The sequence below is a fragment of the Chlamydotis macqueenii genome, chromosome 3, assembly GCF_036417535.1.
Source record: "Chlamydotis macqueenii isolate bChlMac1 chromosome 3, bChlMac1.mat, whole genome shotgun sequence".
In the NCBI taxonomy this organism is placed as follows: Eukaryota; Metazoa; Chordata; class Aves; order Otidiformes; family Otididae; genus Chlamydotis; species Chlamydotis macqueenii.
In genome coordinates this window covers 20,439,891-20,460,078 of record NC_141558.1, presented here as the reverse complement: position 1 = coordinate 20,460,078, position 20,188 = coordinate 20,439,891, and the positions used below count along the sequence as shown (strand labels likewise).

At 37.4% G+C, this 20,188-nt stretch overlaps 1 protein-coding gene across 1 annotated transcript in view; it reads left to right on the top strand.

Annotated features, from left to right (window-relative positions):
- Window positions 1–1,506: 1,506 nt before the first annotated feature.
- The window catches only part of TPO (thyroid peroxidase), a 51,218-nt gene continuing 32,536 nt past the window's right edge, over window positions 1,507–20,188 (top strand). The window contains 4 exon segments of the mRNA XM_086743532.1: window positions 1,507–1,564; window positions 6,716–6,797; window positions 12,570–12,739; window positions 15,039–15,171. Of these exon segments, the coding sequence (XP_086599658.1) occupies window positions 1,507–1,564; window positions 6,716–6,797; window positions 12,570–12,739; window positions 15,039–15,171 (443 nt within the window).

Sequence of the window (20,188 nt, the reverse complement as noted above, 5' to 3'; positions counted from 1 at the left end):
CAGTTAAGCCAAGCTTCAAGTCTAAATATAAATCATAGAAATTAGCCCTAAGAGCCATTTAGCTTTGGATTTTGCATTTGATGAAAGGCAACAGTTGCTGCTGAGAGAAGCCTGTAGAAGAAGAACAAGAAAAATTCCAGCCATAGTCAATTTGTAGTTCAGAGAATTCCTGATGCAAATCTTGTCTCTCATAGACCTTAATATATTTTTATTCCACAAAATTGTCAAAACGTTTCCATGAAACTATATGAAATTTTTAACCAAAACTTCTTAACACAAGCTGTTCCACAGTGTAACTACGTGTTGTCTGAATAATTACCACCTTTTGTTTGTTTTCAACTTGTCGCCTACTTGACCCCTGGTTCTGTACTGGAATAGACAGTCAATGACTGTTACCTATTCACTCTCTTCATCCCATTTCTGGCTTCAGACACTTTCGCAGGGTCTTCTCTAACTAAAGGGAATAATAGCAAAAAAAAATGTTTCTAATAAAATTTAATTAATTCTAGTAAAGAACCTGAGTGCTTAAAGTGACTAGAAGTCATGGTATCAACAAAACTCAGCTAAATTGATCTCTCCTTGTAAACCACCTTTCTTTCACATTTTCTTGCATTTTTTTTACTTGCTGACATTTTGCTGAACTAACTAGAATTAGAGTAATTGCTGTTTGCGTTATGTTCAGCTGGAACTTCAGCAAAATTGCTTCTGTTGGAGTATTGTACAGTTATATGCACTTTTTGCCTCTCCTCTTGCGAATTGAATGTTCTTGGAATTTTAATAGCCAGAAGAGATCAGAGACTAATTTTTCTATTATAGATTAGACATCCATATTAAGAGAGTGTCCTTCATGCCATGCTAGAGCCCAGGATTGCCACTAAATACTGCAAAACAGTGTAATCTGCTATCAAAAATAGCTCCTGCAGCTGCACAGATTTGTCTTGGAGGTCTCTCGTTCTAATCCAATGCTGTGAGACCTGATGGTGCCTCAGAGAGCCTGGTAGGGCTGCAGGCTCTTAGAGTGCAAATATAAGAGTTGTTCTGAGGTTATAGAAATGTGTCTGTTCCCTGTATCAAACATCAGTTGCAACTGCATAATACTTTAAGTATGGGCTAATTTTTCTGAATACCATAGCAGGTCTGCAGAAATTCATATATGTGAATAATCTGAAATTCTGTTGCTTTGGGGTATTTCCTTGAACAGAACGTATCTTTTTATCAACAATGCAAAGATTTACTTTGTAGATCTTTAACTTTTAAGAACACAGATGCTGTACTTCATGTGCAGATTCAAATCTTGGGAATTTAACAAACTGAATTAGTAATGTAATTAAAAACTTAATAATATTAATATGGTTAACTGTTAAGGTTCACTGCTCCTTCTCTTAAGAGGAAATGTTTATCATAAGGACTGTTTAATACTTGTCTTGTACTCTGTGTTTAGACAGTCATTGATCCATGCAGTTTCACGGCTGAGCAGAAAGGTCTGACACCCTTTCTGCAGAAAGAATGGCTGAAGGCAGGCATCTAACAGAAAATCCAGAACAAAAGGAATACATTCAGGAAGGTATTAATCCAAATTGTCTCTACTGACCTGCAAGCAATATATGAATTGGATTCAAAACATCAAAGTTCTTGAGTGGCCAAACTTCTCCCTCTTAATTCTCTTTCAGCGTATTTCAGTATCAGGGTTCTGACTGAGCTCCAGTAGGAATGGGCATACAACCGTGTCCATCTTATCAGGTCAATTAAGATCTCCCACACTTTCTAACTAAAACTCTGTTTGAGGGTTTATTTATACTTTTAAGTTAATATCAGGAAAACACAAAATAGATACTGCCATTCAAATTTTTCAACACCAGATTGATTTACTTCATGTAACTGCTTAAAGCCCACTGTTGACGAATACTTTACTTTAACTGCAACCAATGAGCAAAGCTTGACATTCTTATTTAAACAAACTTTGGTGTAGATAAGCTCTTTTGGAACTAAATGAAGAAACTTCGATTTTTAACTGTGAAACTCCAACGAAAATCAGACCTGGTTTTTTTTTGCTTTAAGAAAGCCCCTCAGCTCTCAGAAATGAAACCTGTGATACTTGCAAAGTACATGAAAGGATCTAGGTGAAAGCTTCTTATTCTGTTAGGTGTTTGGAATGGATCTGCTTTTCTCAATGGCTTGCTGTGCCATGGAAGAAGTCAGTCTTCTCTATGTTTTCTTATGTAAGGAAACAACTTTAAAAGATTTGCAATTTGGAATGGGCTTAAAGAGGTAGTGCAAGTTTGACTTCTTATTTGCAATCTTAAAGCACACAATGAAGGAGCATAAACTTACCTTTCCAGTAAAGGTATGTTTCCCTTTACTCTCTGCTCACTTTTCACCTTTGCAGGGAACTAGTTATGGATGACATTCCTGAAGTTAAGTTTGCTAGAATATCAACCTTGAGTTTTTCCTCCAGTCAGTTCACATGCTCGTAGGTTTTCTTTCACCCCCATATACCACATCCACCAGCTCTAGGATGCTCCTTGCTACCCAACTCCTACTTTACTTATCACCTGTGGTGGAGATCAAAACACTGATCTTTGTCTCCACCTTGTGATAGTCCAGTAGAGACCAGTAAAGATGAAATGAAGGAATCCTCAATCCTGATTCCAGCTCTGATTTTGATCTCTCTGCCTAAATATGAAATGGGGAAAAAAAAAAACACCAGCCAGTTAGATTCTTTAGGTCAAAATGCCAACTTTAGAAGAAGCAATGGAGTTGAAAATGTGTAACTAAATAAAAATAGGTAGGCTCAGAATTGTGAGATAAATTATTCAAGAGAACAAAACAAAAAAAAAAGTGCTGCAAGGAAGTTGATGGGTAATCTGAAGATTATAATCTGAGTTTAAAAAGGTAATTTTGGTAAAGCACCTCTGCTAGAACACATAGAACAGGACACAAAGCTGCCTTCTTCGTCAAATACATTGACAAAGAGAACTAGTGAAAAGTGTACACAAAATTTACTTTACTGCATAATGTGACTATATATATATATGTATATATCTATTATTTTTTTTAAATCTGAACATTTGTCCTTCACATTTCCATGAAAACAACTCTGATATCAGAATTGGCTACAGAGGTAGCTCTTGGTTCCTATCAGGACAAAAATAAACACATCAACCATTAACATCAGTTTCTGCTTTGTGTGAACATAATGTGTGCAATCATTGGCACTGGTAAAGCTTGAGTGAGTACCAGTGCATAAAGCTGGTAGCATAAGCTGAGCCCCTGGAAAGTACTTCACTTTCATATTTCAGAACAGGTACTGGCATCAATAAAGTACAGAACTGTGGAAGATAATCTCCTCAGCTAACAAAAGGTCAGACTATAAAACTTTTTCTTGCCATTTGCCAGAAAGAATTCATCATATTAACTTGTGAAATGTAAAAAGAAGGGGTGTTTTCACATTGAGTTGCTATGGGCAATATTGCTTCTCTGAACTTTTAGAGTTGATTTCTTAATTCTTAAGTTTTTATGTTGATAGAATATAAAGCTAAAAATATTTTAAGTCTTTCAATCTCCAGTCATCATAGCTCATGTGAAAAATGTTGCCTCTTGGATAGTTTATGTATTTGCACTGCTGTAATAACTACCAGAAAACCAGGGCACTGAAATGGAGGGTGTAGCTCACATTTGCTGTGTGAGCATATTCATTGTGCTGCTTTGATAGCACAGTCACACATGGATACGAGTATAGAGGGGTCTGATCAATATTATTAGTTTGGCCAGCTTCACTATATTATATGCAATGATTAATTTACAATTAAATTATATTAGTTCACAGAGAAGTTCAAAATGAATGGTAAAATATTACTGAATTTCAAATATGTAGTCTAAGTGTTGCTAGTATTATCAGAACACATTATGTAATAAAATGAAGTAATATATATCTCCTTGTGCTAGAAGTTTCTCAAAATGGAAAAAAAAAGTAATAAGTAAGGAAGAAAAAAAAAGAGAAAGCAAATTACAGTTATTTCTAAAAATTAATATTTTGAACTTTAAGAACATAGTCAAACGTGTGGCTACAAATGTAATTTTAAAATAAATTTTGCCATATGTGGGAAATTATTTATAGTATGACTTATAATTAGAAGCTGAAGGTATATATTTTATCAACAATTATATCTTCTTTTTTTTTTTTTTGTAGATGAAAGTATTCATTATTTTGGGAATTTCAGCAGCAATAGCCTTCACAGCTGTTTTCTTTTCTTTCCTTCAGAAAGGCAAAGATATCCTCTTTGGTAAGTAATAGAAAAACTACGTGTTATTTTCTTTTGTCGATGATTACTGCTAAGCTGAAAATACACTGGCACTGCAGACAGTTTAGCAATGGCAGTTTAGCTCAATCTCTTTTTATGTGCAAAACACACTATCTGACTTGTGTTAGAATTATTCCATGGGTGTTTTCTTTTAAAATGTAGCTTTATAAATTCACAAAGTAAAACTTTGTATGTGTCATGTATCTCAATTATGTATTCTTTGAATAGGAGTGATTTTACTTTCTTAGTGACATTCATATGTCAGATGACACACTTACAAGCATGGTTGCTGATTTTCTTTCCCAAACGGCCATTTAGTCATCGTGGCCTAGAGTCAGTTCCATAGGATGGCCCACCTGGCACCTTGCTGTGGCCCCACAAGGGTGCACATCTCCTGTGGGGCCATTCTCTTCTGGCACTAAGGATAGTGGGGAGATCTTAGAGCATCTCAGATTGCAGTAGTGCCTATGTTCAAACAATATAATCATGCCATTTTAAACATCAGACCTGTTTTGTTTGCACCTGTTCAGTCTCGATCAGTTAACTACTCTGATCTAGTAGACTAGAAATACAGCAGATACTAGATTGAATTTTAAGAGAATTCTGCAGAGACCAATTTTACATTAAAGTAGGGCAGATATGATGAAGAAACAGGATTTCAACCTTTACATTCTCTTAAATTATACAGCTGTAGGTATGATTCATAAGGGATGGTGATATGGTTACTTAGGAAAGTTTTCATCTGAAGTTGGTGTAGAATCACAAATCAAATAAAATTATATCCATAATAAATTAAATAAAATACAAATCCCCAAGCTGTTACTTCCAATGGAAAATCTTTTTTGGACCATCATTGTGAAACAGGGGAACAGATTTATTTTCCATAGTGATTTCTTTACTTGGAGCTTCCATATTAATTCTTTGGAAAGACATGGTCTAAAACAAGGTTATATTGTATGCTAGCTAATACAAAATTAAGATATATGGACTGTACATAAATGTAATAGATGGACTACATATGATTCTTTTTATAGTAAATGTCCTTTGGTCCAATGGGAACAATGTAAAATAATGTTTATTACTGTAAGAACCACATTTTTTTAAAAAATACATTGGTACCAAAATCATACTTCTCAGTAGAAAAGGAAGAGAGATAATGGAATTCAAGTATAGCAGGTGGGTTTTCTCTTTTGTATCAGAGTCTGAATCAATACCACATGATGAACAGTACTTTGAGCATAATATATTTCTTGGAGGTAAAACTCCTGAAAATATTTAAAAATCAAGATCAGTCTTGTTTTTTAACATAGACTCAAAAGCATTTTCAGATGTAACAGAAATCTAAATAATAACCTTTAACACTCCCTTCCAACCCTCACTATTCTATAACATTAAATGAATCATCTGAATATTTTATCATGCATAGGTAAAAAGAGAAATAACTACTGCTATACTTAGATGTTGACATTTTTAGTAGAGTCGAGTAGAATTTTGCCTAGGAAAGATTATTCCTCATCACACATTATTTTCCCTTGAGCTAAGCACCCTATTAAAAAAATAGATCACAGAAATAGCACAACATGGACCACAGATAAAATATGTCACCTAAAATTACACTGTACATAAATGATAGGCGATTGTACATAAATGATTGTTAGCAATTTATTATTGTTTATGATTCATTTGCTAGGAAAAAAAATGGATGATCCCACAAAATACAAATGAGAATTAAGATACTGAACTTTAAATATGACTCATTCATTTAATATAGCTAGATATATACAAAAGAGGAATATTCTATGTTCCACGGCAGCACTATGCAAAATAGCAGAACTGAAGTATTATTAGATTCACGTGTGTCTTTTCATCAAACTTAGGTTGAGAAATGACAATAAGACTTTCATGCATTGGTCAGATCCCAGCAGGTTTTAAAATTTGTTATTTATAACTTGAATTCTTTATGTGGTTCAAGCCAGCTCATAGTACCTGTGAGGGAGGCTCAAATAAGTCCTAGGAGTCTAAGAACAGTTTAATGCAAAAATACGTATGAAGCCTAAGGAGCATAATTGCATACACAGAACACAACATGTTTCAGCTGGATCTGTTACATTTGGTACCAAATAACGTGTACAGCTGGATTTATACTGGACGAAACAGAAAGAAGGTCTAACTCTTCCAGCCTTATAAATTAGGGAAGAATTGATTTACTACCCTTACATTATCTTTTGGAAAGGTCAGGAGCCACAACATTAGTTTCAGGAACACTAAAATAGGGAGGTCATTTTAATGGGTAAAAATCATATATAAATTAATATTACAAACCTGTATATTTTGTAAATGTAACTATTTGAGTAAATATGTTATTGAATAACATGTTCATATTTCTTTCTTTTTATTTTTTCCCTGTTGAGAAGAAACTGAAGATAACTGCATTACTGAGGCTATCCAGAAGGGCTCTAATCTGGTGGATTATGCTGCACATTATACACTGAAAAGGTAAAAATAAAAAAAGTTAAAGATCTATTCAACAAAAAGCTTTCATAAAAGAGAAGTTTGAGATCAGTCTGTTTCTTTGAGAAAACATAATGATGGATTATGTTTATGATCATCCGAACCAGTATAACCTTATTCACTATCACTGCACGAGTTGCTCTCTTAAAATGTGATAAAAATAACAAATCTGAAAATAAATAGGATTGTTTTCCTGATCTAAGCAATATACCACATTCCATTAACATGTGGCCCAAACCATTTTTTTATTTTATAGATGTTACATATTTTTTAACATTAATTATTTTTTTTTTGCAGTGCAAAGTGAAATTCCTATGGCATCAGTGTCAAAACCCTGTGGCCTTATGTGGGGCTGTTGAAGTGAATTTCACATTTCCACTTCCATCTAAACCAGATGTAATAAAAGGATAAGGGAATGGAAATAAAACATTTATCTTGAACTGTGTGGGTAGTGAACAACGTAGGGAAAGCTCCTTTGTGCTTGCATTATGCTATGAGAGTGATCCCTTTCTAAGAATGATGAAAGTGTCTCAGGATGAAGAGCCATGAGGCTAAAAAACTCAACCATTTTCTGTGTAGCTCTGACTACACTCTGTGCTATACAAAATTAATTTCTTTTCAATATTTGAAACATATCAGCCAGGTTTTACAAGATGCAATCACCTACTTTTTGCTTAGACTTTTCTAAATGATTTATCTCTGTGTTTTGAAAATGAGTCACAATTTGCAGAGCTCCAGGACAGATGACTGTTTATATGGACAGAATCTGGTTGCTTAGTACATAGAGACTGAGGTCACTTTCATTTTCTAGTGTTAGTACTTCGGTGACAATCCTGAGGCATTCAAATTTGAAAAACATAGATCTAAACCTTTCAGTGGCTCAGCTGCCTCATGTACCAAATGAAGATACTGATGTTTAACTCTTTCACGGGATATTGTGGAAATTATTTGGTCAATATTTGCTGATAATAAATGCAAAAAAAAAAAAAGATGCTAAAAGATGCTAAAAGGTAAATGCTTAAAGATGATCATTTGAATTCCAGTAGGAATAAAACTCATCCCAGATAAATCACTAGACTGCTAAGCTTCCTGCAAAAATATTTAATATGTGAATATATAGGCTCTAGAGAGCAGTGTTATTCAAAAGTATTCAAAAGTCCTATTACTAGGTTCCCTTTAAAAGTCTGTGTAAGAACTGCAGAGTCACAGAATGGCTGGGGTTGAAAGGGGCCTCTGGAGGTCATCTGGTCATTTTTCTCTTCTACTCCTGCCTCATCCCTACCTCTAGCCCTCCCTTCACTACCCTTTCTTCCCTTTTGCCTTTCTTTCAATCTTTTAACAGCAGCAGTTGAAAATTAGATCAGTAATTTAAAACTGTTAAGTATTTGATCTGATAGACATTGTTGTTAACCATCAGATCTTTCTTAGGCAGAATATTGCTAGCAACAGTGCTCTGAGAACCGGTCATGTCTTTTGCATAAATTTGGGATTAATCCTGTAAGCAGCCAAAGGCTTGTGCTTTCAGCAGAACATCAAAAGATATGTGTTAGTATCACCACTGAGGCACATGCTGTTTGTGGAATCAAAACAATCAGAACAATGCCTGCATTAGGGGTCTGACAAGGCTAGAACTTGTTCTAATTGTTAACTACTATAAAATACTTAGTCTTTCAATTTACAAATGATCATTACCAGAAATGAAAATTGTATTTCTATTGTATGCTTTTATAGAACTCAATTCACTGTGACTCAATTAAACGGAGCAATTATATCATCCAGAGACTTCGTCCTATTTTAATATAGGCTTTTAAATGCACTCTAGACCTGCTACTTAGACCTGCAAAGTACAGAGGACTGATCTATTGTCTAATCTGATCATTACATTGAGACATGAATGCATTTAAATCCACAATTAAATCCTTTTGCATTTTCGTGCCAGTTTAAAGCTTCTAAGACTTCGTTCCTTTGAAACTTTAAGAATACCGTATACCTGAATTAAAGCTTTGGTCAGCACAAAGGCTAAAAACAAGAAAAGAATGCATGTGACTATACATTTGAGCTTTTGGAAGTTATGGAGGTCACTGTGAAAACTCATTTTACTTCAGCTTACAAGTAATTGAAGGAAACTACAGCGCAATACAGATGAGCTCAGTGCTGTCTTTGAGATGGAAAAGCCAGTTCTGAGCTGAAAAGATAGATCCTTTTTCAGGTTAGAATAGAAAAACCCAGTTGTTCTGTGTACAATAGTCCATCCTGGTGTTTGCTGAATTCATGATCTAGGTGTCTGAAATGGAAACTGAGTCAAAATAACTGTATTTCTCCTGAGACCTCAGTTTGACCTTGAATTGTGATTAAAATGGACAAGTACATTTCCTCAACTCAACTGTTAAATATTGTCACTTAAAATCTTGAACTGTTATTTGTGGTTTAACTGCTGGAGCAACTGAATTGCAATGCACTGAACTTACTGGCTGGAATTGTTTTATTATTCTAGTTTTTAAAATATGGCAGGATTTTGTAGGAAAATGCCACTTGTTAGAAAACACTCCACAGATTTTAAGGTTACATAGGTCCCAGTATGATCCTCATAGTTTGTTGTGCCGCTCTTTATTCTCTCCCCTTGCCAAGTGCTTATAATGACTGTTTGCTAGTACCTGCTTGCTATTCCAATTAGCTTCTGGGATTGTTAGTCTTTAAGAAAAGGTGTTATTGTTTGTCATTAAAACATAAACATTCATAATAGGATTAACATAGCATAGATGGAACACAATGGCATAATCATTAAAATGTACTATTTGTATTACAGTGGCAATGCCAATGGGAATCTGGGCAATTTGGATAGGGGTCTCAGAGCCACATGTCACCTGTGAGGTTAGGACACTTACTATGTGCAAACACATTGCTAATTTACCATCAGGTGCATTATAACATATGTTCTGAAAGTGGTAGTTGGCTTGCAAGAGGAAACTCTAGTTCTAGTAAATCTTGTTATAATAACAACCAATACAAATTATGAAATTTGTACTAGCTTTAACTGGTGAATCCCAGCACTGCTGTGTGGGGTCCCAATTCCGATTGTACATTTCTTTTTATATTCTGCTGCATCTCTGTTTTTTCTGGATTTTAAAGTGTAGAAGAAGCTGAAGATAACTCCAGAATGGGCACAGAAGGCACCATCATAGGATTACCTGTATGCACAGGGAAGTGGAAAATAATTTTCACTGTTCCAGATAAGAAGTTACAGTTGCAGAAACTCTCTAAGCATTATCAGTTAGTCAATGCCAGTCTGATCTTAAAGCAACTGGCCATGCACATATACATTACAGGAAAGAAGAAATGGTATTCTTCATAATTGTATAACTTTATCACTTTGTATTCTGCACAATGTCACTGTTTTGAGAGATGTCCCAAATACTGACAGGCATTAAATCAGGCTAGAAATCTCTAAACAAGGTATTCTGTAAATATAGTAGTTTAAGACAAAATGAAATCTCAGTGTCAAAATATCTGAAGTGGAAAGAGAAAGTGTGGTTAATACTCTGGAGAAGTTATTTTAGGATTTGGTGGGTTTATATATACATACATATATTTAATTATGATCTGTAATAAGAGTCAGTAACTGGGTGTCTGGCAAACATAAAGAACCCTCTATCTAAACACCATGGTCCACACTAGGACTTATATTCTTAAACATATATATGAAAGACACTTTGTGTCTGATCTGGTGTTCCTAATAATGATACTATAATGGGACATTCTGTCATCTTTGTGAGGCTATTTCTGTATTACAAAATACTGAGACAGTTTGTAACTCAGAGTGCTCAGCTTCAGGAGTGTGGGTAAGATCTAGAAGGGACAAACGTGCATACATTGAATACGGGCAGGGGGTGGAATGAACAGGAAATGTGGCAAACTAATAACTGCTGTGACAATGTGATAATCTTACAATATCTCTGAGATTAGACAAAAGACAGAAAATATCTCAAAATGGAACATATCTTGCCCTTAAGGGTAATGGTGGTTCAGGTTTTTTTTTTGTTTTTTTTTTTTTTACTGGGGAGTGGGTTATTTTTGATTCTTAACTCCTAGCTAGTTTGTACAAATGCTCTAATTTTACTTATTTGTACAGACATGTTTGCCTGTTCATATAAGCTTTCTTTTTTAAAATTATATATGACTGATATTATCCTCATGTCAATATTAAAATATTAAACCTAATTTCTTGCATTTATTTATATCATCTTTCTTTTTATCTGGGACACAGTTCGGGACTTTTAGTACTCCAGATTCCCAGCCAAATTCCTATGGTTAAGCTGAAAAACATGGTGCTGAGGATCAAGATAGCTTTTTCTCATAGTTGCAAGACTTCTTGAGGTCTGCTCTTGAAAAGAAAGGAATAGTTTCTATATAAAGAATAAATGAGCAGTCTACGGCTCTTTTGGATCAATTGAGGACAAGTTTGCCATCTAGAAAAACCCTTGGAGTTGTGTTTTCTTACTTGAAGCTTTTTATGTAACCATGTTTCTAATTTTGCAAACAAGAATTTAACTGTTTCCTTTGCCCAAATCAAAACTGTTGCTTCCATTTTGAACTTGTCTCGTGCTTTAAACAAACTTAAGTGAATATGACAGCACGACGTTTTCATGAAAATTGCATATCCAAATAAATCTGTGCTGCAGAGAAGCCCTCGGGGATGTCTGCAACCTATGACCATGTCTGGAAATAGAATAGACCTGGAGTGTTTTTTCGAAGCTGAAGGAGTCAGTTTAGGACTTGGAACCTCCAGCTAAAAAGGAAGTTCTCCCTGATGCACTTTTCCCAGGGCTCCTCTGCCAGTGAAAAGGACAGCGGTAAGACGGCCCATGCTGAGTAGAAAATAAATCATGCAGTGAATCACAGAATAGTTGAGAGAGATCTGGAGAACATCTAGGCCAGCACTGTGCTCAGAGCAGGGTCAACTAGAGCAGGTTGCTCAGCACATGGTCCAGTTGGCTTTTAATAACTCCAAAATTGAAGACTCTGCAACCTTTCTGGGCAGCATGTTGCAGTGTTTGTCTGCTCTTACAATACAAGGATTTTTCTTACGTTCAAGTGTTTGTGTTACAGAAGTTATCAAACCTGAGCTCCTTAAATTTAGAGGTAAGGCCAGGCAGTATAACTAACATATATAGCCATAAAACTGTCTAATGAAGTCCTACTAAATTAATTGCTGAAAATTCATATGCAACTAGTCAGTGCAAGACAAGTGCTTGGGCAGTCTCTGAGAGAAGATGTGTCTCTATCGTGAACTGCAGACAGCATCTAGATGACTGTGGGCCAGTTGCCTGACTCCTAGGTGCTAAGGCATACACCCGTAATGACTAAGATGGTCTTTGATATTAAATGTTACATAAAAACAAAGCTTACTCACTTAGATGTGTCTATAGTGGGAGTCCTAATTGTGATTACCCTGCACAAGCTCTTCCCAGCATTTTGTGCAATTGTCCGTCCCAACAGTTTATGCCTTATCCCTAAGGCTTCTCACAGGCTTAACTCTGTTGTGTGTATCCCATGGAAGGGCACTTTCCCTTTCTTTCCTAATTTTCCTTGCAGAACGAGGTCACAAAGTATTCTTCCTCTCTGCTTTCCCAGCATACACTTCAACTAAAATATACCTGAAAGTTGAAACATAGCCAACAACATAGACAAATAAAGCTATGAATAAGTTCTAAAAGGTTATATGTTACAAAACCTTCTGTATTTTTATCTCAATTATAGAAATATCCAAGAAAGGGGAGTAGCAACTCCTTCCTTGCTGCTGGCTTTCTCAAAATTTCCTGAACAAGAGAGTCAAGATATTTCCCAAGCAGCTGAGCGAATGGAAATGTCAATTGAAGTGCTGAAACAAAAAGTTTGCCAGAAGCACAAACGTTCATTGCATCCAACTGGTAAATATCATATATTGACACTGGCAAAACACCCTGTTGATGTCTTGAATGTTGTCTTTTAGATTAAAGTTGGTTAGCTTCACTTTTGTTTTACTTTCTGCAGGAGTAAATATCTTGTCTGCACCCTGGGGCCAGGATGTCATCTCTTTTGTCCTTAAAAGCACCTCACATAATCACTGTTTTACATTTTTCTTTGCTGGAGCGGTGGCTGTGTTCCTATAGTTGAGGAGGGCAGCACTTTGCTAATGGCATCCTGTGAACTCATGACTGTATATTTGTATTGCCCATAAATCAGCTTGCACATCCACAGTGTTGGAAGCTGCTTGTTTACAGTGAAATATCTATCTTCGCCAGTACTTTGGGTTTAGTGCTTCTGGGGCCTAGAGTCTACAAATAAAATAATGCAATTTCTATCACTCTGTGGCACTGGAATTTTCAAATACAGTTCCTCTGGGCATTGACGGCCTTATTAATATCCCTTTTTTAAGAAAATACTTTCTTATTTCAATACTTCTTATAGAAAATATTTCTTATTTCCAAAACTAATTTTATCACACATTTATTTGCTGTCACACATTTATTTCCACTTTGTTTCTGTTTTAACTATTTTTTTTTTAATATTAGATGGAGAAAGAAAGAGAGATAGTCCAGAAATTTCAATAATGTAAAGTAAAATTCTTGTTGTTAATTAGAGATGAATTTCAATATGTCTGTCCAGTGTCTGGAAGGCTCAAAAATTCAGAAACACTGACTTTTTTTTTTCTGTAATTTAATTCTGTTGATTAGAGCAGTATGACCTGGAGAAATATATTCTATATTATCTGTCTTATGATTATAATATGACATTATTTTTCAAGATATGGAGGCATTAGAGTGCTGTAGGAAAACGTAAAGCTCCACAGTTATTTTATTATTTGTTTCCTTATAAAACATCTGGCTTACTGAACTAATGGGACATTTGGAGAACTAAAAATATATCCATATGTGTGGTTTTGTGCATATATTTATATACACACATACACTCTTACACAGAGACACAACTATTTTTCTGCGGGTGCAATTTCAAAAGAAATTGAATTAAAACTGTAGAACAAGTGCACAAAATTCTTGTTAATTTTCAAAAGTGAAACAACTTTAACGGAAAATGAATAGGCGCTATACAATCTTTTTGCCATGACAAAGAGTAGTTTTACATCAATTAAAGAACTAAATTGACTTTAAAGAAAAAAATGTCAGTTAGTACCTAGGCAGCACAGATAATTGGGGAACTGGGCTCTGAGTGTAACTTTGGACCTGAACTAGCATGGAAACACAACTGTATCCACAAATTTGGCATGAGTACCCAGTACATAACGACAAAGTTACACAGCCAGTCTAACAGCCCGTTCTCTCTCTGTTCTCACTCCTGCCTTACACAGGTTCTAGCTGCTCAGCGGAACATTTTTTGAGCTGATTTGGCTCTTGAATCTTTTTTGTTTATTTTTCTGGATTACTTTTTTGGCTTGATTAATGGACTAAAGGAGCTTAGTTCAGAGTAGAATGGGCAGAATGGATATGTGATGGCTGAATGACCTGCAGCAGCCTGTGTGGAGACAAGGGCAAGAGTTGTTAGATGCTGCCTCTGCCATTATCTTTCAGCTTGCGGTGGCTACAGTCAGTTTGAACGGCAAGAGTTCTCTGGGTTCAGGAAGGACATTGCTCCTCTCCGGAGCTTACACAATAACGTAATTTTGTCCCTCATCAGCAGAATGCTCACTGGGAAACCTGTCTGGGATTACAAAGATACTAATAACGTGCTGTCTACTGGCATGCAACTCCCTTATTTTACCTAGCTTTCAAATTCCAGTTAATAATTCTAAGCCTGTTTTTCTCCACACAATTATATAGTAAAATGTAGTGTCTTTGAATTTCTGCATCTTTCCAGTTCCACATTGTTCCTTCTTGATACACACTTCTATTATTGAATAGCATTTTTTACACTTTTGTTGTAAGCACAGGGACTGGCCGAGCAGTGTGACCACAATGCAGGGAAAGCAGGAAGCAGAGCACAGGTTGAAGAAGGAGTAAAAGATGGAGGTCAGCCTCAGTTCTCAGCTATGACTGAACTACTTCCTTCTCATTCTCTACACATCAGCTAATAAAACCAACTCTTCTTTCACCCTGTCTCCTCTAAGTCCCTGAGACTGCCTCCTGTAGCGCTTCTGTAGTTGTAGCTGATGATAATGTCTTTCTTTTTTTTTTTTCCTGTAGCAGCTATAGAACAATAAAGCAAATTGCTTGTTTGGATTCTTCCTTTCAGATCTTTTATCAGCTGATTTGCTCACTATGATTGCTAATATTTCTGGATGTCTGCCTTATATCTTGCCACTGAAATGTCCAAACAATTGCTTAGCTAATAAGTACCGACTCATCACTGGTGCTTGCAATAACAGGTATGTATGATGAGAACTGTGTCCTGAAAAATCATTCTTTCTTACTCGTTACACTCAAGAAGTTATGTTTACTTTTTTCCTCGAAAAATAGGGGGAGGTGACTTCAATCAGCTAGCTTTGACATCAGCACGTCTCTAAATGAGATGCCACTGAAAGCTCCCAGGGGAAGAACATCTTCACCTAAACTTTGCTACACTAATTTTTTTTTGCGGAGAGGCTCTCCCTATGAAGGTTTCTAAGTTTATGTACGGAAGTTTAAATTTAGGGAGGACTGATTCAATAGATGCCTTTTTCTATATAAATTAACCAGACTAAATACTAACCCAGCATTCATTCTTAAATGAATTGGATAAAATTGTATTGAGCAGGAAATAATTACTTCACGAGAAGCAATACGAAAATCAAGTAGATTCTGATTTTTATATTTTCTTACAACCTTAACATTTAGCGAACATGCACCTAAAAAGTCTGGGTGATATATTTACTTTTATATATCTGTTTTTATAAATATATGCCTGAACAGCTATTATTTTCTGCTATTATCTACTTGTTACCTAAAATATGTGTCAATTGTTTCCTGCGAAACCCAACATAACAGATGTATTTTCAGAATCCTCCAGTGCAATGAGGGTGTAAAACCGAGAACAAGAGCCCTTTTCAGTACAAATGTAAATGATATCTGTACTCAGCAGCTGCTGGATGCATAGACATAAGGTCACAAACTGAAAGGCAGACTCTGATGTCACAAGTGAAGGGCTACAGATCTGTAAATGGAGAGACATTAGCATTGCACAGGTTAAGGCACGCTGCAATGTGGGGAACGAACAGCAGTAAAATTCTGCAGTTTTATTATTCAATACGTCTGGTTTTATGAGACGAATCTGTTTTGCTACATCACAAGTCATTTGCAAGGAACATGCCTGATAGGCTCTTTGTTGAAAGGACACAACTCGATATGCATCGATGTTATAAACCTAACTATATGGATATCCATAATTTCCCCCAGGCACTTGCAGAGTTGCTTGGAATCTGAACTAACAGCTAGTACAATATTTGCAATGACAACTCCATCAGGGCTTGAATACATTGGCCAAGATTCATGCAGCTGAGCACAGGCACATGGCTGAAGATCTTAATTTGCAGGCATGGTTGTAGTTATTCTCTCCAGAGATGGAGAGTAACACACTCTGCTCTGAGTGAGGTAAAACATCTTTTTCTCTTCAGAGACTCTTGTAATATCAGGATATGAATAGACATTTCAGTCTGGTTCCTAAAGCTGGGTGGGGTAACTATGATCCATGGAGTCTGGTTAGTCTGTAGTCACTGGGATCTAATTTGTATAGTTTTACTATTGCACCAAATCTTTGTCTAAACCCCTCACTCATACAGAATCATAGAATAATAGAATAGTTTGGGTTGGAAGGGACCTTTAAAGGTCATCTAGTCCAACCCGCCTGCAAGGAGCAGGGACATCTTCGAGTAGATCAGGTTGCTCACAGCCTCATCCAACCTGGCCTTGAATGTTTCCAGGGATGGGGCCTCCACCACCTCTCTGGGCAACCTGTTCCAGTGTTCTACAACCCTCGGGGTAAAAATTTTTTTCCTAATATCTAGTCTAAATCTACCTCCCTCTACTTTAAAACCGTTACCCCTAGTCCTGTCACAACAGGCCCTATTAAACAGCCTCTCCCCATCTTTCTTGTAGGCCCCCTTGAGGTACTGGAAGGCTGCTATAAGGTCTCCCCCGGAGCCTCCTCTTCTCCAGGCTGAACAGACCCAACTCTCTCAGCCTGCCCTCATAGGAGAGGTGCTCCAGCCCTCTTGTCATCTTTGTGGCCCTCCTCTGGACCCTCTCCAGCTGGTCCGTGTCCTTCTTGTGTTGGGGGCTCCAGAACTGGATGCAATATGCCAGGTGGTGTCTCACCAGGGCAGCGTAAAGGGGGAGAATCACTTCCCTCAACCTGCTGGCCACACTCCTCTTGATGCAGCCCAGGATGCAGTTGGCCTTCTGGGCTACAAGGGTGCATTGCTGGCTCATCTTGAGCTTCTCATTCACCATCACTCCCAAGTCCTTCTCCTCAGGGCTGGTCTCCATCCATTTTCCTCCCAGCCTCCATTTGTGCCTGGGATTGCCACGACCCAGGTGCAGGACCTTGCACTTAGCCTGAACTTCATGAGGTTGACATGGACTCACCTCTCCAGCCTGTCAATGTCCCTCTGGATAGCATCCTTCCCCTCCAGTGTGTCAGCGGTGCCACACAACTTGGTGTCCTCGGCGATCTTGCTGAGGGTGCACTCTATCCCACTGTCCACGTCGCCTACAAAGATGTTGAACCGGCCAGGCCCAACACAGACCCCTGGTGGTATTTGGTGTTATTTTAGACTCTTGGCTCTAAACATCTGTAACAGGTGCAAGTCAGAAAAAAAAAAACCAAAAACAAAAACAAAAGACTTTGAAACCAGCGAGTCAGATCTTAATTTGCTCTAAAACTTTGTGAGTCCCTTAAAATAGCTCAAGCTTTACTGAAAGCTTTACTCAAGCTTTACAGACTCTTCAGGAAGGACAGACAGGGGACATGAGAAGGGAGTGTCACTCTTTATGTAAATGACTAACTGGAGTGCATGGGGCTCCACCTGGAGATGGCTAAGGAAATGACAGAGAGCTTATGTTTCAGGATTAAAGGGATGGCAGGGACAGGTGACATTACAGTGAGGATCTGCTACAGGCCACCTGACCAGGAAGACCAAGCGCATGGAGCTCTCTATAGACAGATAAGAGTAGCCTCATGGTCACGATCCCTGGTCATCATGAAAGACTTCACCCACCTCGATATTTATTGGAAGGACAACACAGCAGGGCACAAGCGATACGAGAGGTTCCTGGAGTGCATTGATAATAACTTCCTCCTGCAAGTGACAGAGTAGTCAACAAGCACAGATGCTATGCTGGACCTCATTCTCACCAGCAAGGTTGGGCCAGTGGGGAAAGTAGAGCTCAAGGGGAATCTCGGCTGCTGTGATCATGAGAAGGCGGAGGTCAAGATCCCGAGGGCAGTGAGGAGGGCGTACAGCAAGCTCTGTACTCTGGACTTCAGGAAAATAGACTTTGGCCTCTTCAGAGATCTGCTGGGCAAAGTACCATGGAATAAAGCCCTGTAGGGATGAGGAGCCCAAGAAAGCTGGTTGATATTCAAGGAGCACTTCCTCCAATCTCAGGAACGATGTATTCCAGCAAAGAGGAAGTAGGGCAAAAATGCCAGACGGCCTGCATGGATAAATAAGGAGCTCCTGGATCAACTTAAAAAAAAAACAACAAAAAAAGGAAGCCTGTAGAGGGTGGAAGCATGGACAAGTAGCCTGGGAGGAATACAGAGAGAATGTTTGAGCTGCCAGGGATCAGGTAAGGAAGGCTAAAGCCTTGACAGAATAAAATCTGGCCAGTGATGTCAAGAAGAAAAGCTTCCATAGATAGATAGGAGATAAAAAGAAGACCAGGAAGAGTGTAGACCCTCTCTGTGAGGAAATGGGAGACCTGGTTACCTGGGACATGGAGAAAGCTGAGGTACTCAATGACTTTTTTGCCTCTGTCTTCACTGACAAGGGCTCTAGCCACATTGCCCAAGTTGCAGAAGGCAATGGCAGAGACTGGGTGAATGAAGAACTGCCCACTGTAGCGGAAGAGCAGGTTCGGGAACATCTAAGGAACCTGAAGGTGCACAAGTCAATGGGACATGATGATATGCATCCACGGGTCCTGAGGGAATTGGCAGATGAAGTTGCCAAGCCACTACCCATCATATTTGAGAAGTTGTGGCAGTCCAGTGAAGTTCCTACCAACTGAAAATGGGGAAACATAACCTCAATTTTTAAAAAGCAGAAAAAGGAAGACCCAGGGAACTACAGGCTCTCACCTTTGTGCCTGGCAAGGTCATGTAGCAGATACTCCTGGAAAATATGCTAAGGCACATAGAAAATAAGGAGGTGATTAGTGACAGCCAACAAAGCTTCACTAAAGGGCAAATCATGCTTGACTGATTTGATGTCCTTCCATGATGGGGTCACAGCACTGGTGGATAAGGGAAGAGCAACTGATGTCATCTACCTGGAGTTGTACAAAACATTTGATACTGTCATCGTTGTCTCTAAACTCAAGAGACATGGATTTCATGGACGGACCACTCAGTGCATAAGGAATTGAGTGAATGGCTGCGCTCAAAGAGCTTTGGTCAACAGCTCAATGTCCAAGTGACCAGTGATGAGCGATATTCCTCAGGGGTTGTTGATATTGGGACCAGTGCTGTTTAACATCTGCTGTTTAATTTTAGAGGTTTCTTCCAACCTAAACTATTCTATAATTCTATGATTCTGTGAAATACATAGCTTAAAAAGCCCATTATACTATAATGTAAACAAAATATTCAATTATGTAAGCCATCTTCAAAGACTTCAAACATTAAATAAAGTACCAATCTGTACTTTTCTTTGCTTTACAGCTGCTACTTTCAGCCAGAAAATATATGAGGACCTATGTTGAATTTGTAGTTGTAGTCACCCAGTATGAATGTGCAGCTGTGCTGTAGATCAATAAATGCTGCATATCTTATGTAAAAGTAAAATTTTAAAACAGAATTCACAGTGGAATTAGTTGTTTACCTACAAGAAAAAATCTATTTAAATCTATTTAAAAGTGAGCATGGAATTCCTTTACAGGTATTTTACCTAATCTGTTCACTTATTCAGGAAAAATCAGATAGATTACAGCATATTTATTCCACAGCACTGAAATTACTTTGGTTTAGCGTGAACTTCCTAGAACAAAGGGATAACAGAATAGCATAAACATGACCTTCTATGCAGAATATCAACATGACATTAGACATTCCCGGCAGTGTCATTTTCCACATTTACTAGTAACAGATATCAACATATTTTCCTTTTCTTTCTGTGGATAATGTGGATAATAAAAATAAACTTACAACATTATTTTTAAATGAAGAATCAGGGAGGCAAGGTTCAT